The 26376-nt window shown below is 39.2% G+C and overlaps 1 protein-coding gene across 4 annotated transcripts in view; it reads left to right on the top strand.

The window, feature by feature from the left end:
• Nucleotides 1-23526, top strand: part of LOC133652443 (rabphilin-3A-like) — a 55244-nt gene extending 31718 nt beyond the window's left edge. For all 4 annotated transcript variants that reach the window (XM_062051204.1, XM_062051206.1, XM_062051203.1 and 1 more), the window contains 15 exons: nucleotides 800-934; nucleotides 1003-1132; nucleotides 3361-3444; nucleotides 3526-3670; nucleotides 11105-11290; nucleotides 11366-11548; nucleotides 14307-14386; nucleotides 14690-14764; nucleotides 17026-17135; nucleotides 17211-17337; nucleotides 17419-17475; nucleotides 17586-17740; nucleotides 22087-22168; nucleotides 22235-22331; nucleotides 23176-23526. In XM_062051204.1, the coding sequence (XP_061907188.1) occupies nucleotides 800-934; nucleotides 1003-1132; nucleotides 3361-3444; nucleotides 3526-3670; nucleotides 11105-11290; nucleotides 11366-11548; nucleotides 14307-14386; nucleotides 14690-14764; nucleotides 17026-17135; nucleotides 17211-17337; nucleotides 17419-17475; nucleotides 17586-17740; nucleotides 22087-22168; nucleotides 22235-22331; nucleotides 23176-23306 (1777 nt within the window). In that variant the 3' untranslated portion in view covers nucleotides 23307-23526. The remainder of the gene's footprint in view (nucleotides 1-799; nucleotides 935-1002; nucleotides 1133-3360; nucleotides 3445-3525; nucleotides 3671-11104; nucleotides 11291-11365; nucleotides 11549-14306; nucleotides 14387-14689; nucleotides 14765-17025; nucleotides 17136-17210; nucleotides 17338-17418; nucleotides 17476-17585; nucleotides 17741-22086; nucleotides 22169-22234; nucleotides 22332-23175) is intronic.
• Nucleotides 23527-26376: the final 2850 nt, after the last annotated feature.

Consider the following 26376-nt stretch of genomic DNA (forward strand, 5'->3'; position numbering starts at 1 on the left):
CTACGACTGTTTTTACAGTGCATTACTGCAAATGGAAAAGCGGTACGACATTGACTAAGATTACTTTTTTTAACTGTAAAATCTACAGTCATTGTTTATGCAGTGCATTACTGTAAATGGGGAAAAAGGTACCACTGTTATTTTTATGGAAAAATTCTGGCGACTGAGCTGCCAGTTTTTTCTGTAAAATTTACATAATTAGTTTTTACAATGCATTACTGTAAATGGAAAAAGGATACCACTGTTATTGTTATGGAAAATACTGGCAATTGAGCTGCCAGTTTCTTCCGTAAGAACAGTGTTTTTACAGTGCATTACTGTAAATGGAAAAATGGCACCACTGTTATTTTTATTCAAAATTTCTGGCAACTGAGCTGCCATTTTTAACCGTGCATTAGTGTAAATGGAAATTATTTTTACAGTAACCTTTTGGCAACTTGGCTCCCACATTTTTACAGTACAATCTACTGACTTTTTTGCAGTGTACTATTAGTATGCTCTATTTAAATACTACTAATAGGTATTGTCTATGAGCTAAACACATTTTTAATGCAGCACGTACCTTTGAGTTAAAATGGTACAAATTTTGGTAGTATTACGAAATACTTCTGGCCTCTTAAAGACCAATATTGTACTTTTGAGAGAACATTCTGAAAAATGTACCTCAATACAGAGAGAAATGCTATTGTCTCGTACCTTTTTAATTTTTGAGACTGTATATCCTGTATGTTCAATCGGTGTGTCCAATGTGTGATTCCAATTAAACCCCTGACTATATTAACTACTGTTTGGCTGACAGGGGCAACTGGACCATGCAGCCAAGCCCTGGTCCTGGCTCCACTGCTCCAGAGCTGACAGATGAAGAAAAAGAAATTATAAACAATGTGATCGCCCGTGCTGAGAAAATGGAGGTCATGGAGCAGGAGAGGATTGGGTGAGACCAAGCTTAAATGTCCCAAAGCCGGTGTATGGATGAATAGATCTCACCGTGTGCTTCTGTAGGCGCTTAATAAACCGCTTGGATGACATGAAGAAGACTGTGTGTGGGGATGGACTCTCCCGCTGTGTGCTTTGCGGGGAGCAGCTGGGCACACCTGGAGTCAGCTCAGTGGTGTGTGAGGACTGCAAAAAGGTAAACGCTGAAAAGGAACCTATGATGATTTTAATTTACATTTAAAACACAATGTTTACTGGATAGGTTTTGGTGCAAATTTTTAGTAAATTTTGCTCCACAGTTACTTTTGTAACCTGTTTTTGGGTCTGTCTGCAAGATATTCGATTCTGGAAGCGTTCCGAGATTGCAAATGAAACCATGCCCCACCCATAACCTCATAATTAATATTTTGAAAATGTACACTTTAAATCTATGTTTAAGTCGTCATAGCTTTTTTCTTCCCAGATACGGCCGAGAATAAAATTCATAAATATTATACAAATTCACCCGATCACAACATTAGGTAAACCTGCACATTTGCAGATCAATTGGGACGCTGCATAAAAAAAAGCTGCTTTTAGCAGCATTTATGTCACTGCATGTCGCACGCTGTTTAATAATGCACATGCCAAGATTAGATGAAAATAATACTTTATCACCCCTTTTGTGTTTTCTCATGGCCTGAGGCAGAGGGGGAGTAGCTCCTCCTCCTCTGACTGAGAGGTTGACTTAATGTCTAAATAAATAAGTCCACCTCAATGTGACGTCACGGCGTAGTTAGTCTCCAATCCCCGCAAAGAGAAGTACACGACCAAATGCATGAACCTTATAGTTTGACACTTAGATATTGTTTAGGCAAGGCGATTTTATTCATAGAGCACAATTTGTACACAAAGCAATTCAAAGTGCTTTACAGAAAATTATAAGAAGGAAAAATAATTCAAATTAAAATCTAAAAATACAATTGTCATAAAAACCATCATAAATAATTCAAATCAATCAAACACTGTACATAAAATACTTTCAATTGTCATATGCACTATTATAGAAGTCTTTTCAGGCTTGACTTGACCATTGCCAAAGTTGATGCATGTCTCATATCTTTAGGAAGACTATTCCACATTTTAGGAACATAACACTGAAGCGCATTTTCCTGACTCTGGGCACCAGCAGGAGACCACTCCCTGAGGTTCTCCGAGCTTGAGATGGTTCATATGGTTCTAACATGTCAGAGATGTACTCTGGCACAAGACCATGAAAAGACTTGTACACAAGCAGAGCTGTTTTAAAGGAAGCAGGAAGCCAGTGTAGTTACCTAAGCACTGGACTAATATGATTGTATATCCTGGTTCTAGTCAGGTTTCGAGCAGCAGCATTCTGGATGTACTGCAGCTGCTTTACAGCTTGTTTAGAGAGCCCATTACAGAAGGCCATTACAGTAGTCTAACCTGCTGGGGACAAATACATGGATTATTCTTTCTAAGTCTAATTTACACATTATTTCTCTGCTTTTGGCAATGTTTTTAGGTGGTAAAAAGCTGCTGATGTTTTTGACTTAATGTGGCTCTTAAAGTTCAAGTCTGTGTCCATTACTACCCCTAGATCTCTTACCTGATTATTAGGTTTCAGTCAGAGCATCTCCAGGTGATTAATGCTAGTTTCTTTGGGCCAAAGACAATGATTTCAGTTTTGTCCGAGTTTAGCTGTAGAAAATTGTTTTTGTATCCACACATTGATCTGTTTGATGCAGCGACAAAGTGAATCAACATTCACTTGCTGTCAGTGACACATAGATAGATCTAAGTGCATCGTCTGCATAGTTGTGATAGGACACATTGTAGCTACATATTAGCTGGCCTAATGGCAGCATGTACAAGTTGAACAACAGGGGTCCGAAAATCGGGCCCTGAGGACCTCAACAAGTCATAGCCATTTGGTCAGAGACACAGTTATCAATTTTAACAAAATATGTCCTGTACAGAGATAGGACTTGAACCAGTTAACCAGATATTCCCACCCAGTTTTTGTCAATAATTTATTTAGATTTTTTGAAAAGGAAAGTTTCGTTCCTCCTAAAATAGCAAAATAAATAGTATTGAAAGAATCAGTTGGGACTAGAGAAAATTGTCCACGAAGAAAGAAATTGTGTTAAATATTTTCTGACAAAAAACTATACTGGCATATTGTCTTCAACAGACAATTATTTATTGCAGTATATATAAAAACTTTGGAACGTTGAGTAGGCATTATAGAAATAAAATTGACTTAAGTTGACAAACTCGAAAAACTGTTTTTTTCTTTAGCAAAAATAGTGCTGTTTTATTTGTGCCAACACTTAATCTTTGGGGTCAATCATGAGATGGAACCATGTTGTGGATTTGTAATAATGCTAGAAATATCAAACATTTTGTTTTCCCTTTACCTAGAACATGTGTACTAAGTGTGGCACTCAGTGCGGCAGCAGGCCACGTGCTGTGTGGTTGTGCAAAATCTGCAGGGAACAGCGAGAGGTGAGTGCTTTAAGCCGGGAAACAAACCAAAGAACTGACCTTTTTATATGAAGAAAACATTTAACAATTCTGTTTTCTCAGGTGTGGAAGAGGTCTGGTGCCTGGTTCTTTAAAGGATTCCCTAAACAATTCCTTCCTGCGCCCATGCCGTTATCCAAACCGAAAGCAGCAGAGCTCAAAGGGCCAAAAGCTTTCGAACCCAAGGAGGAAGCAACTCAACAACCTGGTGGGTGCAGCAGGCCGGAGATGTTAACCTCTTTAGATCATTACCAGTCATCTTTTTTGGTGGTACTTATATACTTATTGATCATTCTATTTATTTCAGGTCAGTAGATGGGAAGACATATTGTTGTAAAATAAGTTTGACAGATTTCCTGACACTGAATTCTGTCAGTTTGGATTTTGCGACTCAACACATCTCTACTTCTATAATTCTGCTACAGACCTAATCTCTAAATTCTTGAAGTGTACAATTAACAAGCACCAGCTTCCATTTACACAGAATCTGCATTTTTGACCTTTATTGACCTTTAACTTATAAAGCACGCCCCACATTAAAGTCTTAAAGTTACCACTTTGCTAGACCCCCTTTAGTGACACTTAGCACAAGGGGCTGTGCGGTTCTGGATGGTCTCAAGGGAGGTTGTTCAGCAAGTCCCTCAACTGTGTCACGAGTCAGGTTGGTTAGTCTCAACGGCGGCGGGGAGTTAGAGAGGCCGCTGAAACAGGAGTTCCAAGGGGTGTTAATTTGGTGAGTGGGGTCACCAGTCTAACCATAGCACAAAGCCCAACGGCTGACGTCGGGATTCTAATGTACAATCTGTACTTCCCACAACACCAGAATAAGTCAGCTCGTGCCCAAGGGCCTATCCTAGAGCCATCTATCAGTGTGGTGCACCAGTAACGGTTGATGTCACCCAATTTGTTGGGGGACGAAGAGGGTCCTGTAATTTGAAAACGCGTGTAATTCAGCTTTTGGGCCACAAAGGGAAGAAGTCGGGTGGCATTGTCAACAGAAGGGTACACATGTCAGTCAACTTAAAAGGGGCGGGGTAAGTGTGGGAAAAGGGACGTCCAGCGGAAGAAGCAACACAGTCACCGAGGTTTTGGCATCCACCTGAGCCACAGGTTGTCTGCACCCGCTCCTAAGGTCAAAGGTCAAAGTTACCAGGCCTTCGGTGGTGATGTCATTAGCACGCACAGATGTGAGCCTTTGAAACACCACCGAGGTGGGGTGGTACTTTAGGTGCTACAGAGGGTGTAGAGGTAGTTAACGCCCTCTCAAGGACATTAATTTTAATAATTCCTTTAGCATCTGTATCAGTCAGGTCAAGCCCCAAAACAACATAAAAGGGACGATGGGCACAACTTACCAGAGTATGTTGTCTGCATCCGACACCAATGGTTCAGGGTTGAGTCGTAACAAATATAGAGGTTATTACCATGGTAATAGCTATTGTGTCCCCCGTAATTAATCACACTGCACAGGTCAAAAATAAGTCTTGCTATCCCCTTTGACCCAGTCTATTTAAAGTCCGCTGTATGTTCTTAGACACTTGTCAGTCACTGTTGTCAGGAAGGATGAACTGAGACACAAAGACAGTAGAACACGGCCAAACACCAGTCCGTCAGGGAACACTACCGGGTGTAACATCCTGCCTTTCGTCTATCAATATCAGAGTAATTTAGGTAACAAAACGGGGATAAACATCAAACTTTTCACTTAATGTAACGACACATACAGTTATGCTGAAAACAAGCAAGAAAAACTAAGAAACATTTAGCATACTGGATTGGTCTCACACAAGGATATACAATATAGAAGTTGAAAAGAGTAATGTAGGTAGAAAATCTCTCTCGTCTCCTGGGCTGTGGGGCAGATGATGTGGCGATGTCAGCAATGACATCCGCTGGTAATCTGTCAGGTTCTTCAGCTGTAGTGCAGAGGGAGAGGTGGTACCAGGTGTCCCCTCCACCAGCCAGTCGAAGGGCGTGGGACGTCCGTTCTACGACCTAGAAGGGACCAGTCCACCTGGGCTCCGTCCACTTGCGTTTGATGACCTTGATCTTGACCCTCTCAGCGGGCGGAAGGGAATCTGTACAGAAGAACTGGCACACAAATTCTGCAATTTTTTTGTGTAAAATACCATTTTGGTTTTACGCTGAGTCCTCCTTCCATGGGGGGCTGCTGGTCCTGTGAATGGCTGACCTGTATGCAGCTCATAGGGTGAAAAACTCAAAGGGCGGTAAAAGTTTTATTCACGGACCTTCGAATGATCATTAACGCTAATTGCAACATGTCAATCCAATTAAATTTGGTCTGTGCACAGATTTTAGCAAATTAGTTTTTAATGTTCTGGTCCATCCTTTCAACCTTACCTTGGGACTCAGGATGGTACCCCAAACCTGTGTTCTAGTCCGAAAGCCTTTTCGACCAAGGCTAAGTGAGTTTTTTTTTTTTTAATGGTTGCCGTTGTCTGACCTAATCTTTTTGGGGAAACCATGTCGGGGTACTAGGTCATTCACAAGTAATTTAATTACTGATATTGCATCCTCTTTTGAGGTTGTTGTTGCTTCCGGCCAACCACTGTGATTGTCAACACAAGTCAGTACGTACCTTTTCCCTTGTACCGTATTGATCATATCAGTGAAATCAAAGACTATACATGGTTCACCCTCACCTCCTCCATATTCTAAATTTGATCTACTAAACTACTATCGATGTGTAAAATCGTTATTTTCAAATTAAAATTAGTTATAACTTCTTACCCACGGGAAAAACGTTAAAACTATGGAATGTGTCAGAGTCGGATGATTGTCGATTTTGTTCCAAGGAGTCTGTATCCACCCTCACTCACCCCCTTCTGTTTCTGAAAAAAGGACTGTGTTAGTCATACTATCACTTTCAGAAACATCTAAGAAAAAGGTCAGCTAATAGTCAAGTAGCGGAGGGCAGGTCATGTTTGAGGTCAATGGTTGTCTCTTCAGCCTCTAAGGTCCACTGGGGGGGTGGTGTTAGGGTAGGGGACCCCTTAGCAATATCACAATTAACTCAAACTCTTCTGAACCCTAACTTTTATGTAACTTATTCAATATGGTGAAAGTAACAAAATATGCTTATATTTATATTGTCACCAATACTAGAAAAATACTACCCTTATGGCAGATGCTTTAGCAATAGTATTTTGAAATTTTACCACACCTGGTGGCCCCAATAATTCATTAAGTCAAGCTCATGTTGTAGAAAGTTGAATGATGCAGACACGTTTGTTACTGAATACTTTCTATCAGACTTCTGTCTTGACAACTATGTGTATGTAATGAGCAACTATAATTATTTGATATGCTTAATTGTGTAATGTGTCGTTTTAGCTCAGCTGTTGTGTAGCTGCTAGCTCCTCGTAGCCTACAGGTGTCTAAAGTGCAGCCCATAGTTATGTGTTTAACATAACCATGGGCTAAACCTAAACAATTGAAAATGTGGTATTTGGGTGTCGGTGTAATGTTTGGCAGCTACGCCGTGGATATGATTCTGATCTGCTTCCAACAAAACCCCTATTGACACAAACCATAGCACATTTGATATTTGTCCAATCACATATGATAATAATCAATATTCAACAACATCAACTAAGTTGGAAATTAATATTTTGTTGACGACGCTCCCTGGTCACTTTACTCGGTGCACCTTGCTAGTATGGGTTTGGTCTTTAGAACTGCCCTACTTTTTTTTTTATCCACAAGGGAGAACCACATTATAGGTGGCCATCAGAGTAATGTACAGTGGTACCTCAACTTACGAGTACCTAAACTTACAAGTAATTTGAGGTACAAGCTGTCTCCCAGCTTTTTGTGGGGCTCTATTATGCAAAACCACCCTTTCTCACCTGTGTGTGCCTGCCTTTGAGATCCTCATAAATCCCAAAAATTTAAAATTAAACCATGAAGGCATGGCGGAGATATTTATAGAACAATCATACCTTCTTCCAAAAGTGCTCCAAACAAGCCGTTAGGAATTTGAGACAATTGTGACGTATTTTGCTTTACTTATGTCAGCAAATATCTCCATATATCAGAATCAGAATCTGAATAGTTTTATTGCCATTGTTTGAGAACGGGTTCACAAACTAGGAATTTTTCTTGGTGCAATCGTGCAACATAAAACACATATATGCTAGAGGCCTACCCAAGGAGCCTTGCGTGAGCCCGCAAATTTTATTCGGTTGTAGTCCAAAGTTGTAATCAGTAACTTCCTTTTTTTTCTATAACCTCTCGCAGACTGACTCGTACATGCACAATCATGCTAAAATCCTCTACTGTAGCGTATAGTTGTAACTAGGGATTTTGAGGAAATGTGCCAAGACTTTGAGGCGTGTGTCTAATAATGGAGGAGGTGTTTCCGCGAAGCGGATATCGAGGCTTGCTTTATTTAGGGGAGGAGCCGGAAATTATGACGTGTGAAGCTTCGCCACCAAGTTGTACCACGTGACCACTTTGGGACGTGGTTCACCCTCGTTGCCCGCCTGTACCAGGTGACTGCTTTGGGACACGGTTCAGATTTTGCTGGGGGTTTCGACAACTCGTAAACCACCCAAGCTCCATTGAAAATGTGGGCTTTTAGGAGTTGTGGTCAGTTCGGAATTTTGGATAGAGAATAAAAATAGTTTTAAAAGTGCCAAAAGAATCTAAGAATGACTGCACACTTAATCCAAACCAGTTACCTAACTAACAGGTGACAATAGTAAACCAATGGTTTGCGCAGTTGCCTTTTATACCACATGATGTGGGTCCAGTTCCCGGCAATGTCAGTTCTAGAATGTGTTTATCCCTGTAAACATTACATTTGATAAAGTAACACATTCTGTATTTATTATTTTTTAACCAGACAACAGAAATCAATAGCTGGATGATGGAGAGGTTTTGTCAATAAAAAAAAAATTGCTTAAAATGAAACAAAAAACAAAACATGAGGGGTTGGGCCATTTGAGCAATATAGAATTAAAATATTGTTACATTATGTTGTTCCTTCTTGGTTTACAAAAGAAACAAACATTACTTTTGATTCGACAGTTGACATGCACGTTTAAGAGCCTCTCAGAAATCACAATACTGCCCTCCAACCATCGGAACTAAGAAGAGAGAAAGCAGAATTTCAAATCAGAGAAACAAACCATTAAAATATGTCCCACCTGTTAACAGCCTACCAGCCTCAGTTCGCATTAGGCCACAAACGTCCAAATGACGAACATTTATCCATAAAAATTAGTTGAAGCTGCAAATGCTGTGTTTGAGGTGTTTCAGTTTGTTCTGTATAGTCCTGACTAAACAAAATGGACGGTCAAGCATTACTTTTGTTACACAGACATACATATCGCTTGTTGTCAACACTGACCTCTCTGGTCCGTCACTCAAATACCTCTGTGTGGAACATAAACAGTGATTTTCTTGTTCCTCTTGTTACTGTAGTGTTTGTAGTACATGCTATTGTAATATCAACAGTATTCATCTAAAATGTTTTTATTTTTAAAAGGCATATTACATGTTAAAATTGTGGTGTTTCAATAGGTGGGGCTGCTTTGAGAGACAAGTGTTTTGAGTTACAAGCCCGGTCGTGGAACGCAATGTGCTGGCATATTGGAGAACCACTATACAGAGGTTGTGAAAACCAGACGTAATCAGCGTTTATACTCGGGTAGGCTGATAGGTTTAAAAGTGCTCGGGAATGTAAAGCAATTAATGCAATTGAAACACCGTTGCCAAGAACCTGGGCCATTAACAAAAGAGACTGAGACCATTCTTCAGCGTTGTTTGGTCAAATGCTGACGCTGTAATCTAAATCTGTATACTTATTCAGCTGCGCAATGTTTCACCAAATCGTCCCATTTTAGTGAACCTATTCAAACGGCAACTATGGTGTGGTTTAAATATTTTTTGACCATGCATGCAATTACAAGTGATGCATCATATAGTTTACATATTTAAATTTTTCTTTACATGTTCGAAAAGTACAGTAGCTTCTTCCATATGGCCCCTCACATGTTGTGTGCTCAGAGAATACCTCTCTTGAAAGTTGCGGTTATTTGGGTTCCAAGCAAAATGACCATTCTCCTCTGACCTCCAGCAACCGCAATGTATTTTCACCCGGAGAATTGACACTTGAGTGGATATTTTCTTGTGTTTGCCACATCAGACCAATCTGGCGTCCATTCATACTTGCAATCCTTGAGACCTCAGAATTAGGGAGATATTCAAAAGGCCCGTTGGGGGTCATATATACATAATATATATATATATATATATATATATATATATATATATATATATATATATATACACACAAAAAAAGAAAAATAAATAATAATATTTAACAATTTGATCTTAAAATACAGGACGACTGTATTATAAGGGACGAGTGGCAACCCTATACACTCACCCTTCACTATTTGAATAGCCTTTGTTCTGCCATTTGCGTACTGGCGAGCGATCTCTGAATCCGGAAACATATCCTTCACGGATTTGTTGAAAACATCCGCAAATGAGAACAGGATGTTGCTTGTAGCTATCAGCATAGCCATCTTTGTCTCGGCATAAGTTACACCCTCTGGTCTTCATTTAGCAAGGTGGCCCATAATACTGGGCTGTGACCGGTGCTGCGTTGCCGTAGCCTTGTGCTTCTCTAACCGTTCATGAGTGACTATATCCGTTCGGCCACCGTGTTCAATGGAGAAGTCTGATGTACAAAATTTGCAGGATGAACTGAAATTATTTTTTCCAATCATTTTGGAACTTGCAAGCGTACTTCTTCTTACTCGTCGTCGCCATGTCTCTTCTTCTGCTTCGTCTTCTTCATCTTCTGTTCTGATTGCCGCGCTTGACTTCGAGGTGTAACCGTTATTATTGTCCGGCCGGAAACGGCGCCCAGTGAAGGATGGTGTAGCAATATTGTTGTCCAGGTGGAAATCAGGAGAAATTCGTGAGAATGGGGGCCCCGGGAGATTTTCGGAAGCGGCGCTGAAATTCGGGACTCTCTCGGGAAAATCGGGAGGGTTGGCAAGTATGCTTCCATTCCACGTGCACAGTCACTCATTATGAATTTCCTCAATTCATCTTGCCTGTGTCTACAACATCAAAATGCGACCACGTAATTGACTGTGTTCGACAACAATTGGACACCTAATTGAGTAGTCAGCCCTTCTAATTACTGAAATTACTGTTGTCAGTCGCTCAGTTCCAAACAGTACTCTGATTCCCTGTCTTAGAAGATTCTCTCAATGGAAAGAAAAATGTTCACGTTTTAAAAAGAGAATATTCTTCTGTCCTTTTCTTACCTCCTACCTATTTGTTTTATTCCCAACCATCAAACATTTTGTCTCCCATAATTGCAGTGCCCTTGGGCTTTTGTCGCTTTTGTCACATGACTTCTGGATAAAAGAAAGCATGAACAAACAAGCACTATGGACCATAGAGTGGTTGTATGTATGTACTGTAGTTGACTGCTGCAGATTGTTGCACTGAATGTAGGTCAATGCCTTTGAACAAAAAAGCTGCAACATCAAAAGTACCCAGAGAGACTGGGGAGTATTACATATTCCACTGCAGTGTAAATATGCATGTTTCTCTCATGAATAGTGTGTGTTTATTGTATTATGCTTATTTTTAGGAGCGGAGCCAAAGGGCCGTGCGGGTTACCCACCTGTGGCCCCTAAGCCCTCGGCTGGGCGAATGACCACAGGCAGTGCTGGCCCTGAAGAGGCTGGGCAGGCAAGCCCTGTGGCGATGAAGAGGATGGTACCTGTTCAAAGCACCAGACCGCAGCCTAGTGTCACACCCTCTGTGGCTCCACAGGGTGAGTTTGAGGCAGTTCCAAAGCACGTCCTCATTTACAGTCCTCAACTATGAGCCAAAATCTGTACGTTTGTAGGCACCGTGGGACGAGATGGAGGCGCTTACTCTTCTGGTGCAATCCCTTCAGAGCAGAGAGCGCCTCCTGCTGTAGGACAGGAGAGGAGGCAGCCGGCGGCCTACAGTGCTCCTCCCACTCGACATCAACCTCCTCCGCCTGAGGAGGAAGAAGACGTCAACGACTATGACTCTGATGAAGCCAGTAAGTTCATCATCTGGTCACCTTTTCACCAGATAAGCTGTTTTTTTGTTGTTTTTTAACCCTCTGGGGACATTCAATTTTAATTATTTTCAAAGCTAAACGGAACATTAAAGTCTTTAGGGGGGAAAAATATTTTGGATTCATATTTTTCTTAACTTTCATCTTCTCCAAGTTCTCGAATTTCAAACAAAAATATCAATCATTTTTTACACTTTTGTAGGCCTTTTGATGAGATGATGTCGCAGGTTTAAATTAATGAAATAAGTCATGTTATGCAAACGTATACCAATTCAAAACTGGGACATCATTTGATCAAAAGGCCTTCAAAGGGTTCAACTAAAATATGCCGACTACTGCCGTTTAAATGAAGAATGACTCATAATCCTTGCGAAGAGAAGGGGGACAGAACTAAGCGCCTTGGTGTCATTCTCGCCATTTTTGTGTCTAAATTGGCTGTCAAAGTGCACCAACTTGTCAGATTACATCTTTTTTTTTCCTACTATCCAGGTGAGAGACATGATTTAAATGGTAAATGGGTTACACTTGTATAGTGCTTTTCTACCTTTTTAAGGAACTCAAAGCGCTTTGACACTATTTCCACATTCACCCATTCACACACACATTCACACACTGATGGCGGGAGCTGCCATGCAAGGCGCTAACCAAGACCCATCAGGAGCAAGGGTGAAGTGTCTTGCTCAAGGACACAACGGATGTGACTAGAATGGTAGAAGGTGGGGATTGAACCAGTAACCCTCAGATTGCTGGCACGGCCACTCTCCCAACTTCGCCACGTCGTCCCTGGCAGGGGACGGCGGAGGTTTATTGATGATTTGGAATATACTTCTACAAGCAGGGAAGTGAGGAAGCTTACCACTAGATGATGTGAACATAAGTACACACGCTAGTGATCACGGCGCCGCTATAAATAGTTCGCTAAGCGCCTATAATAACAATATCACTAATACTTGGTTAATGTTCAAATCACAAAATCTAAATGGAGTATTGTTTGCCCTTTTTGGATAATTTTTTTAATGTTTATTTTGTGCGGCATAGAGGACATCCGATCTGGCTTTTGTGCTACCGATTCCGATACTGATCATCCATGTGTGAGATCGGCCGATCCAAAAACGGATCACATGTATTAACTCTACATTTTTCAGTTAATTTATGGTTAGTGCTATTGAATGTTTAACAATATCAACACACTAGTTTAAGTACTTTCTTATTTTCTTTTATTACATACAATTGTTTCAGCAAAACAAAGTCAATAGCACACAAATACTAAACAAAAGTAAAAACTGTCTACTACTTATTTAAATACTTGAGTTTTTGCTCTCAAAATCCTGCTGTGTCCAAGCAATTATTCCCTGAGTTTATAAACAAACACCCCCTAAAACATTGTCTTGAGAAAACACAAATATTGACCTAATCACTTTTGTATTGCTAATTTACTGATACTACCGTTGGTATCGACACCACCAATTTAGGAATCAATCTTACATGTTGTGTACTGAGTGTGACAATGCTGACTTTCCAACCGTTGTTGTTATATTATCCTCTCTTTACATTCTTTTAAATCTACTTGTTCTTTTCCTGTTAATATCTACTTACTTTCTGCTGTATTGTGGTTCCATATACACTTCTTAAACGTTACTAAGCTCTTATGTCTTGGTGTTATTTACACTTAGCTTAGCAATTAACATGCCTGCTCCTGGCTTGCTCTCGGTGTGTAACATGTTTAGCATCATCCTCCAGTGATAATAGTATTTAATAAGGATACTTAAAATAATAAAAAAATACATTTTATTTGCCATAATGGAGGTGATTATTATTAACTTAGGTAAGTGGCTCCTCACTGTGTATGGAGACACATAATTAGCTGCTGGCTGCTAAAAATAAATAGTGTCAAGTAGAGGCAATTTACATTTTTGATGGACATTGAAAGGCATTAGTCGGCAATGGAAATGACATACATTTGAAATAAAATCGGCCGATTTGGCCACATCCCTAATTTTGTCATACATTTTAATGGCAAAATTAAGCTTTTTTCAAATAGTTGTGTGTGTCACTAATTTTAAAAATTAGGTTCCATTTCGATAGAATTAAAGGTGCTGTTTGCAACCTTTACGTGGCTGACTTTTGGAAGTGTTGTTGCTTTGAGCACGTAGGCTATGACCCAGGTAACACGCACACACATGCATTAGTTGTTTGTTGTCAGCTTGCGACTTGGCAAAGTTTAGCTCCCAACATTAGCTATCATTGAATATATTTTCTTACATAACAACAACATGGATGCAAATGTTTGTGTATGGGTGTGTTCAAGACAGAGCCAGACTTTTCCCTTGGGCCGACGAGCAAAAAGCTAGCCGGTGGTGTTCTCGTTATATTCATCGGTTTGAAAATTTTAACTTTGAGCAAGTTGCTAACAGCCCCTTTCAGTATGTGTGATTAGTTTCTACGAGGCCAGGCCAGGACATTTTTGTCAAGCTTGCATTCACAAGCAAAATGTTAATGTGCATTGTAAATTATTCAACAGCGCGGTCACCGTCTATGTATGGTCCCTTATCATATCAATCGATCAATAATGCAATAGCTTTATGCGATCCCAGAAGGGCCATTGGCTCTCTGCAGCAGAGGGCCACGAAACATTTAGCACACATAAAAGGCATAAAGCACAGGACACACAATTACAACCGTGACACCAGGAGCATAAAATACACAATGAGGTGTGTTGACTATTCTTGGTCTCTTTCAGCCACTCTGGGCTCTCTGGAGTTCAGTCTGATGTACGATCAGGAGAGCAACAGCCTTCACTGTAGCATCCTCAAAGCAAAGGTACTGCTCTCCTCATTCAATACTTGCACTCAGGGACAGAACCACTCAAATTAAGGCTGGTGTGTTAATAATTAATTAAACAAACCTCCTTTCGATGTGATTAGTACATGTGAATCAATGCATTCGGCATACATGACAGTAATTTGTGCTGTCAATTTTGACATATTGAATTTTTAGAACACTATTTTGAACCATGCATTGCTTCTTTATTATTTATTACCATATTTACGTGAACTCAACATAGCTCTTCAGCATACTGTATGTTATTTACATTGTATGCAATGTCTGCATGTTTATTCCCAGGGCTTGAAACCAATGGATTCAAATGGACTGGCAGATCCTTATGTCAAGCTTCACCTGCTTCCTGGGGCAAGCAAGGTTAAACATTTTTTATAAAGACTTTGCACATATTTATTGTAATAATTTACATGTTACAGTATCAGTGGTCAGCGGCGTCCAAGTGAGGGGGGTCAAGTGGGATGGGCTTTTGTAAAGTTTGACAATTTATTTTTTCTGTCATTTAAATATGTAATTTATAAAAACAGACTCCCTAACTGTTAACATACAATTAGAATAGCCATTAAAGTTCAATGTCATCTTGAATCAAATTAAGAATGTCTAAGACTACTTTACAACACATTATCAAAGCTCACCTTTAAGACTAGCATTTATGGAACAAGGATGGGTTATTAAAAAAATATTTGTTTTTACCTATCTGTGGCAGCATAAGAGAAAGTTATGTATAAGTTTTACTTTCGCATTTCATTGCGCATAACTGTGGTACGTTCAATGACCCCCGACTAAAGTTACAAACAGAGGCGTTGCTATGTTTTGAAGACAGGAGAGTAAAGTCCCAGGAGATATACTAATAACATTATAATCATAATAATAATTATGTATTGTTATGATTTGTATTACCTGATGATATCCTATGTGTGTCAGCTAATCTCTACCTTAAGTAAATGAAAAGTTGACAGAACAAAACCTATTTATTCAGAGGTATTTATCTCGATATGTTAATTCCATCTTTTAATAGTCAAAAACCTAATTAAGGCTTTCACATACACTACCGTTCAAAAGTTTGGGGTCACCCAAACAATTTTATGGAATAGCCTTCATTTCTAAGAACAAGAATAGACTGTCGAGTTTCAGATGAAAGTTCTCTTTTTCTGGCCATTTTGAGCGTTTAATTGACCCCACAAATGTGATGCTCCAGAAACTCAATCTGCTCAAAGGAAGGTCAGTTTTGTAGCTTCTGTAACAAGCTAAATTGTTTTCAGATGTGTGAACATGATTGCACAAGGGTTTTCTAATCATCAATTAGCCTTCTGAGCCAATGAGCAAACACATTGTACCATTAGAACACTGGAGTGATAGTTTCTGGAAATGGGCCTCTATACACCTATGTAGATATTGCACCAAAAACCAGATATTTGCAGCTAGAATAGTCATTTACCAAATTAGCAATGTATAGAGTGTATTTCTTTAAAGTTAAGACTAGTTTAAAGTTATCTTCATTGAAAAGTACAGTGCTTTTCCTTCAAAAATAAGGACATTTCAATGTGACCCCAAACTTTTGAACGGTAGTGTATGTTTTAAAAAGCTGGTTTCAACCAAATCCATGTAATAGTTGAAAACATACCAAGTGTGGGGTGGTGATGTTGGGTTTAAGGTGGAATGGGAGGGGTCCTCCAGGAGACTTGTGTATGGGGCCCCAGAATTTTATGCTACACCTCTGCTAGTAGCCTGTAGCACGTTCCTTTGGACATTATTTTTTTCACGTCCCCTCTATTGAAATACGATAGAAAAAGTGATGATATTTTTTGTGTTTTTTATTTATCCGTACAATCCACTATTTAAGTTGCTGGCACCAGCACCTACATGCCACGGCTTGTGTATCGTTCAAGAATGAATAAAGACGTTAATACTGTAACGCGCCGCGCCCCAGTATTTGAGAAGCACTGCTGTAGTACATGTCCTAATGCACTGGTCCCCAACCTTTTTGTAACTGCAGACCGGTCAACGTTTGAAAATGTGTCCCACGGACCGGGGGCGGTGGGATAGGGGGGTATGTTTGGTATGGTATTTTTTTTTTTTTGTCGTAAAAAAATACAATCATGTGTGCTTACGGACTGTATCCCTGCAGACTGTATTGATCTATATTAATACATAATGTAGGAACCAGAAATATTAATAACAGAAAGAAACAACCCTTTTGTGCGAATGAGTGTGAATGAGTATAAATGGGGAGGGAGGTTTTTTGGGTTGGTGCACTAATTGTAAGTGTATCTTGTGTTTTTTATGTTGATTTAATAATAAAAAATACTAATAAAAAAATAAAAATAAAAACATATTTTTTTTTATTTCTTGTGCGGTACCAATCGATCCACGGCCCGGTGGTTGGGGACCACTGTCCTAATGAACAAAAGAGTGTAACACTATTGCTTTGGGCTTCTGGCTCTTTGCAAGCTCAAGCCTGGCACCTTGTGGTAAGGAGTGAGTAAAATGTTCACAAAAAAGGTGTGGTATCCATAAAGAAAGGAGAATAAATTAGGTCATGAATAATGTGTTGTCTTGCATGCATGAAAATACATAAAAGCATTCATGTGTCTTGTTCTAAATGACTGCAATATTATCAGTCAACAAAGCTGCGCACAAAAACCTTGAGGAACACTCGCAACCCGGCGTGGAATGAGACACTCACCTACCATGGCTTGACCGATGAAGACATGCAGCGCAAGACCCTCAGGTGCATACAGCAAGTACACTTCAATTGTCTTTTCTTAGTAATAAAACCTCCCCGTCTTTTGTCTCTTTTTCACAGGCTGTCCGTGTGCGACGAGGACAAGTTTGGCCACAATGAGTTCATTGGGGAGACCCGAGTGGCGCTGAAGAAGCTGAAGCTGAACCAGAAGAAAAACTTTAACGTGTGTCTGGAGAGAGTTGTCCCTGTAAGTGAAGATGAATTGCAGCCCTGCTTTTGCTCCGTTTCTCTTGAACTTCTAACTAAACTGTGAGGTTCTTCCTCACAGACAAAGAGAACTGCAACAGCCGGTGGAGCTCGAGGCATCTCTCTCTACGAAGATGAGGTGAACCCGCTCTCTTTCTATAGAGCATGACCAAATGCAACCGATTCCTGCAGTTTGTCACAAAGCATACTTTAAATCTAACCTTTTTCCTTTCTGCCGTGTTTTTGTAGTCTGCAAAAGATGGCGGAGAGGTTGAGGAACGCGGTCGCGTCCTCATCTACCTTATGTACAGCACCCAACAAAACCGCCTCATTGTGGGTGTTGTGCGCTGCGTTCATTTGGCCGCTATGGATGCTAATGGATACTCTGACCCCTATGTCAAAATGTAACCACATTTCTATCATATTCACACTGTAAATATATTACGGGACTTTTTTTCAGACATGCTTAAATGGGGACTGCACTTTTATTTTAAAATCATTTTTTTGCATTCTCATTTGTATAATCAATCAATCAATCAATGTTTATTTATATAGCCCTAAATCACAAGTGTCTCAAAGGGCTGTACAAGCCACAACGACATCCTCGGTACAGAGCCCACATACGGGCAAGGAAAAACTCACCCCAGTGGGACGTCGGTGAATGACTATGAGAAACCTTGGAGAGGACCCCCCCCCCCCCCCCCCCCCCCTCTAGGGGAGACCGAAAGCAATGGATGTCGAGTGGGTCTGACATAACATTGTGAAAGTCCAGTCCACAGTGGATCCAACACATCAGCGGTATAAATGTGCTCGTTCTAAGTGGTTAGCAATACAGCAAATGGGAGCAATCCATTCTGCCTCTAAATCACTCTAAAATACATCCAAAAACTGCCAGCAATACTTTGTTTACGTTCCGTAACCTGTATAATAACCAAGCTGTAGTGACATTGTTATTGTAAGAGCGAACACTGAGGTACTGTTTTAGCGTACTAACACCTCGCCTTGTGATGGCATGCTAGGCTAGCTTTTGCGTCAGCACCCAAATGGCTTTTAAGTTTTGTAATACACAACACGATGCGATAGGACACCAATCTGTACTGAGTGAAAAACATGAACAATTATATTACAGTATCTGTAAAGTATTAGCCCACATTTCACGTTTGTGCACAGCTGTCTCGACGGTGTATGTAGTTGTAACAACATGCATGACATGCTGCATGTATAATGGCCAATATTATAGTGACTCACTTGATAGACAGTTGTCTGTTTGGTCAAGCTGGCCGCGGACGTTTTTCCCAGTTGATTTTGGGTATGCACGCTACTAAAGTCGGCATAGCTTGGCTCCCAGCTCCACATTTACAGCCTCAAGTCACCCAACCTCACTCGCTCGGCTTCTGCCTTTTCATCCTGTCTTTGTGCTCGCTTCTATAAGCAGCAGTTCATCCTCTCTATATTCAGCTTCAAAAAGATAAGATTGTGAATCCTCTTTTTCCCAAAAATAGTCGTCTTCATTGTCTATTACTAAGTTTGCCATGATTAGAACACATTCGCGTTTGTGTACGGAAGTAGGAAATGTTTTGCTATGGGAATGAAACTAAATGCGTTGAGGAAATACATTCTGGTAATGATTAGAATGACCAAAATACGGTATACACTACCGTTCAAAAGTTTGGGGTCACATTGAAATGTCCTTATTTTTTAAGGAAAAGCACTGTACTTTTCAATGAAGATAACTTTAAACTAGTCTTAACTTTAAAGAAATACAATCTATACATTGCTAATGTGGTAAATGACTATTCTAGCTGAAAATGTCTGGTTATTGGTGCAATATCTACATAGGTGTATAGAGGCCCATTTCCAGCAACTATCACTCCAGTGTTCTAATGGTACAATGTGTTTGCTCATTGGCTCAGAAGGCTAATTGATGATTAGAAAACCCTTGTGCAATCATGTTCACACATCTGAAAACAGTTTTGCTCGTTACAGAAGCTACAAAACTGACCTTCCTTTGAGCAGATTGAGTTTCTGGAGCATCACATTTGTGGGGTCAATTAAACGCTCAAAATGGCCAGAAAAAGAGATCTTTCATCTGAAACTCGACAGTCTATTCTTGTTCTTAGAAATGAAGGCTATTCCACAAAATTGTTTGGGTGACCCCAAACTTTTGAACGGTAGTGCATATTGTACATATTACATATTGTTATAAACGTGTCTGTTACTACATTATATATTAAACGTTGATGGAGGGTTTTGAAGTTGTTTTAGAGGGCTTTGAAGGCTACAACGGTGACTCCTTGCAAGCGTTTTTTACCATCTTTAGAATCCTAAAAAAAAGACGTGTTCTTTTCTCTCATAATGATAGTGAACAAGAGGCAAAATTCCCAAAAAAGTGCAGTTCCCCTTTGAATTTTTTCCCTTTTTGATTTTACATTACGGAACATTAGGTTTTGCACAATCCAACATGTTTAAAAAGGATTAGGAAGAAGCCGATCTTATTTAATCCTACCTCTTTTGTACATTTGTATTATTTTCCTGTATTTGGTATTCACTTCCGCTCCAAGTGCTCTTATTTTGTTATTTTCTACTTTCTGCGTTGCTTCCATTTTCACCTCTGGTCTAAGCACTGGTTGAGCGCTAAGCCCTGATTCCCAATCGGTAGGGTTTATCTGCCAATGAAGGTTATGGAAAGCAAAACAATCTTTGTATATTTCAGTTATTTTCCCTAAAATACGCACAGAAAATAACAAATAAATAAAAATATGCATTGAGGCTAGAAAGGTAATCAAAAGATTGGAAATAATTGGTAGCTGCAGCCCTAATTGAATATGTTAATGCATACTGTTTGCAAGTTCCTGGTGTTTCATTATTAAATATCGTTTTACCTGCACGTCGCCTGCCGTCTGCATCTTGGTCACGTTAATTCACTCTGGAACTATTATGTTAACACTTAAATTATTCCTTTTATGTACATGTTAAAATTTCTGTGTAAATAAAGGTATGGAAGGTGCTTAGGATGCCTATGGATATTCTCATCAAGGTGTGAATACGAAGCACATTTGTACAGAGTTAAGGAAAAGGAAGATAATTAAAGTATAATTTAATTTGTCTCCTAAAGTTGAAATATTTTGTTCATCGTAAATATGAAAAGTTGTGACATTAAATAAAGAAAAGTAAAGCACGGACATTCAGAATATCTATGTAAATACTGGAGTCTATCATTTTGACTGACTATGCAGTAATTGGTTCTGTGACACAGCACTCAAAACACGTGCATCTCAAAACAGTGTCTCGAATGTGAAACAAATTTAAGTCGATATAATTGGTGAAAGCACCCCCAAAACAGCCCCATTTTAGCATGTAACATGCCTTTTAAAAAAAACCAAAAAAAAAACCTTTCAGATAAGAAATATTGTAGGAAAACAATACAATGTACTATGTACAGCTACAGTGGTTTTATGAAGTAACGTAATAATACTGTACATCATTTTCCTTGGAGAGTGTACTTCTACGTTATCTTCTTTCAAACACACCATCAGCAGCTTTTCTATATTTTCATGGATACATTTCCACTATTAAGATATTATTTTAACATTCGTAGCTGGCAGCTTCAGTATGGTGCAGACTAACAGTGCTACGCACAAATTGCTTTGCCAAGTTGGCGACAAGCTCGGTCATGTTTTTGATGATTTCTTTCTTTAATTCAATTAATAACGTCCACTTCTTCTCAGCACTGTCCTTCTCATTCACTTTATTCCTTCCCATGTTGGAAAACGGTTATGTTGATTTCTAGCTATAAGCTAATGCTAGAGAGGAAGACTAGATGTTTTGGGTGGATCGTATGTGGTTCACTGTGACATTTGTCATGCCAACTAATTGGCGGGAATTAGGGATGTCCGATAATGGCTTTTTGCCGATATTCCGATATTGTCGAACTCTTTAATTACCGATACCGATATCAACCGATACCGATATCAACCGATATATGCAGTCGTGGAATTAACACATTATTATGCCTAATTTGGACAACCATGCATGGTGAAGATAAGGTACTTTTTAAAAATAATAATAAAATAAGATAAATAAATTAAAAACATTTTCTAGAATAAGAAAGAAAGTAAAACAATATAAAAACAGTTACATAGAAACTAGTAATTAATGAAAATTAGTAAAATTAACTGTTAAAGGTTAGTACTATTAGTGGACCAGCAGCACGCACAATCATGTGTGCTTACAGACTGTATCCCTTGCGGACTGTATTGATATATATTGATATATAATGTAGGAACCAGAATATTGATAACAGAAAGAAATGGGGGGAGGGAGGTTTTTTGGGTTGGTGCACTAATTGTAAGTGTATCTTGTGTTTTTTATGTTGAATTAATTTTTTTAAAAAAACAACAAAAAAACCGATACAGATAATTAAAAAAAACGATACCGATAATTTTTGATATTACATTTTAACGCATTTATCGGCCGATAATATCGGCAGGCCGATATTATCGGACATCCCTAGCGGGAATGCTTGTAACCTACATTTTTCTTTGCAACTTAAAGCATAACAATTAGCTGAGATACAGCTCTTATCTCAAAACAGTCTTAAGTTAAGGTACCACTGTATTTAATATGAACATGCATCAAAGATCAATAAAGTGCATTCACAGCGCTCAATTAGCTGTCAGAATAAAAGGTTTAATGGAGAAATAACATGAAAATAAATAACTCTGCTACTTCTTGTGTGTGTAATTTGCAGAGTTCTGAAACCTGACATGGGGAAAAAGGGCAAGTGCAAAACTCAGATCAAGAAAAAGACTTTAAACCCAGAGTTTAATGAGGTTTGATGCTCAAATGCAAATTTGTATTGAAACAACTTGATGATGACTATTTTGATGATGTTTCAGGAATTCAGCTTTGACATTAAACACAGTGAACTGGCCAAGAAGACCTTGGACGTCTCCGTGTGGGATTATGACATCGGGAAGTCCAACGACTACATAGGTAAATATGATCTAACCAGTATTACCTAAACCAGGGGTGTCAAAGTCATTTTAGCTCAGGGGCCGCATGGAGGAAAATCTACTCCCAAGTGGTAAAATAATGGCATGATTACTTAAAAATAAAGGCAACTTTAGGTTGTTTTCTTTGTTTTACCTTGGCAAAAAAATAGAACAAGCACATTCTGAAAATGAACAAATCACAAATAATCCTCTGGACAAAACACTTCAAATGTGTTGAAAATTCTGAGGAAATTGGTGCAGCTTCAAAAACACAATGAGCTTAGACTTTGTCTCAGTGTATATACAAAGCCAGGATTAAAATAAATCAGTCTTTCTGGGATTGGACAAAAACACAACATGAAAACTCTTCTAGGTATAAGATACCTCCTTTGTCAAGTCTACGTATCAATCCAGAGCTAACTCAAGAAACGGAGGTAAAAGCTATTCAAAAGGGTTAAGTTCACTTTTCTCGTGCATGACAGAGACATATTGGGGCAACGAGGGTGCCAAATGACGATGTATTCGAAGCAGAAGACATAAAACGGCAGGTTTTAAGTTTCATGTGGGTTGAGGAGGAGGAGCCACAGTCCCCCTTTACTGTGTACCTCTTGCTTGTCCTCGGTATAAACCGTTGGCTTGCCTAACAGAATTGCTATTGTGACATCCAGTGGACACATTTAGAACAGCAGTTTCTTTTGTTCAAAAGAAAAAAGCAACTCACTTTTATACTTGGCAAACTTATCGCACGGGCCGGATAAAACTGCTCAGGCCCGCGGGCCGTACATTTGACACCCCTGACCTAAACAAAACTACTGCCAACTGTTTTATTATTACTGTCCCTCCAGGTGGCTGTCAGCTAGGCATCACTGCCAAAGGAGAGCGGCTAAAACACTGGTATGAGTGTTTGAAGAACAAGGACAAGAAGATTGAGCGCTGGCACACCTTGGTGAACGAAAACCACACCGCTAGTGATTAACAACCTGTAACAAACACAGCATGAGCTAAAAACATCCTCTTATGGTCTGTATTCACTTCCTTGTGCACCTTTTCTATACGGCATTCTTTTGATTTGATTTCACTCGACAGTTGACACTGCTCTTAATCGATACTCAATCCACCGAGGCTATGTCCACAGACACACATGTAATTTTAAAAACAGACTCCAGGGTAAAAAAAAAAAAAAAAAAAAAATCAAATCAAATCTCAGTCCACACCAATGGCCTTTAATTACGAGAAAACACAGTTTGCATGTGGAGGAAAATGTCAAAGCATATGGAAAAATACTCGTGTTTATGTGGATTTAGCCAGACACGTCATAAATGTGTCCCTATATGCGTTGACAAACAGCAGCACAAAGACCGTAACCAGTCCCTCCAGGAATTCGCCATGTCACAATCGCGCAAATTCGACTAATTTTCTAATGGCCACAAATTCCCCGCACATTTTGGCCAATCAGCATCATTTTCGCCTATCGATTTTGTCTTGGCGTGGAGCTCAAACATTGTCATCAACTCTCTCTGTTATTGTGTAGACGAAGCTGAAACAGCAACTTGTAACAATATATCAATTATTTCTTGCTCAAACGACACAATTGTGATCCTCACCTGTAGATTAGATTTACTTGCGGTTGCTCTCTACGGCGCTAAGACTTCTAGATAATGTAGTATGTAAACATTTACTTCATAGTTTACATGCATTTATATGTTTAATGAATCTTTATCTATCCAGAATAAGTCATTTAAGAACATAGTCTTATTTGGCAGCATTTACCAACAAAAATGCTAGCTCGTTTCGCTAATTTTGCAGGTATAAACATAACATTTTAGTACTTGACGCAAGCTAACTGTTCACATGCAAATGTTAGTGTGCTAGCTTTTTTTTTTAGCTCATTTTAGAGATACACACCTTAAAGTCACATATTTTGTTACTTGACGCTATATGGCTAGCGCGCTAACTGTTAGCATTTCCAGTTAGATTTTTCAGTATTCACACACAATCTGTACAAAAATTGCATTTTCTAGTTAATATTGTTAGTTATAATGAATTAAGAGAGAACGATAATTTAACAATGAGCACTAAGTGCTTTTACTCCCATCAAAAATCGACTTTTAAGTATGTGTGGTATGGAACGATTAAAACGTCAACACAGTATTTGTTTTCCAATTTTTCTTGAAATTTTGTGCTTTTTGAGGTTAAGGTTACAAGAAAACTTCATGGCACAATTGTTGTCCTCCCGTGGAGCTCAGACCTACTTCCGGTTGTTGTCAACGGCGCTAAGACTTGTAGGTAATAAAGTATATAAACATTTATTTCCTAGTTTACACAAGTTTAAATATTTGATTAATCTTTATCTATCCAGAATAAGTCATTTAAGAACACATTCTCACTTGGCGGCATTTACATGACAGAGATGTTGAAGTGTGATGATAATCGCTCGTTCTTTTTACCGCGAAAAATGCTAGCTCCTTTAGCTAATTTTGCAGGTTTAGGCATCGGTCATATTTTGGTACTTGCCGCATGCCAACTGTTGACATACTCATGTTAGCATACTACCTTTTTTTACTGGTTAACGTGCTAATTTTTAGCATTCCAGTTAAGCTATTCAGCATTCACATGCAATAAGTACCAAAATTTAATTTTGTAGTTACTATTGTTATTTATAATGAATTAAACATTACGGTAATTTAGTATGTGCTTTTACTGCCCTCTACTTTTAAGTCTGTGCGGTACAAAACATCACTACAGAATTTGTTTTCTAATTTTTGTTCAAATCCTTTTTTTAGGTTAAGGCAGGGGTCGGCAACCCAAAATGTTGAAAGAGCCATATTGGACCACAAATAACAAAAAGAAATCGGTCTGGAGCCGCAAAAAATTAAAAGACTTACCGTAATTTCCGGACTATAAGCCGCTACTTTTCCCCCCCGTTCTGCTCCCTGCGGCTTATACAAGGGTGCGGCTTATATACGGCCTGTTGTTCTCCGACACCGACGAAGAGGATTTCGGTGGTTTTAGTACGCAGGAGGAAGACGATGACACAATGATTAAAGACTGACTTTTCATATACCGGTAGGCTGGTTATTTTCATAACGTACAGGTGAGCACTTTGTATTACTTTGCACCGTTGTATTATTTGTACTCTGCACGAATGCTGTTCGCCATGTCAAAGATGTGAAAGTTTGATTGAATGATTGAAAGATTTATTGTTGATAAATGGGACGCTTTGCGTTCCCAAACAGTCATCTCTGTCCCGACAATCCCCTCCGTGGTAGCAGGAACCCCTATATACTACGCTAATTACACATCAAAACCCTGCGGCTTATAGTCGGGTGCGGCTTATATATGGAGCAATCTGTATTTTCCCCTAAATTTAGCTGGTGCGGCTTATAGTCAGGTGCGGCTTATAGTCCGGAAATTACGGTATATAAGTGTTATAATGATGGCAACACATGATGTAAGTAGCTAATTAGCTATATTAGCCCACTATCAAAATGACCATGTCGCAGGCTGACGCAAATCTTTGTTGACAGAAATGCTGAAATGTATTATTTATTGTACACATTTTTACATTGGAAAACATTAGTAAAACTTCTCAGAAGGTGAGATAACTTCTGGAAATGACTGGCTTAGAATGGCCAAAGGTATAGGTGTGTGTGTCCAAGTTAAAGTAAACGTCAGGCTGTCTTCTTCTAATGGATTTATTACAATCTTTGCTGTGGTCTGGAACAACATGGCGCACAAACAACTATCAGAAATGCATCCAATATTACATACAGATAATGTGTCATGAAACATGGAAAAATAAACTAAATACACACAAAGGAAATTAAACAAGCTCAAATATAGCTACAAATGAGGCATAATGATGCAATATGTACACACAGCTAGCCTAAATAGCATGTTAGCATCGATTAGCTTGCAGTCATGCACTGACCAAATATGCCTGATTAGTATTCAACACAAAACGATAACATCAACAAAGCTCACCTTTGTGCATTCACGCACAGCATAAAACGTTTGGTTGACAAAATGAGAAAAAAGAGTGGCAT

Source organism: Entelurus aequoreus, linkage group LG06, assembly GCF_033978785.1.
Source record: "Entelurus aequoreus isolate RoL-2023_Sb linkage group LG06, RoL_Eaeq_v1.1, whole genome shotgun sequence".
Taxonomy (NCBI): domain Eukaryota; kingdom Metazoa; phylum Chordata; class Actinopteri; order Syngnathiformes; family Syngnathidae; genus Entelurus; species Entelurus aequoreus.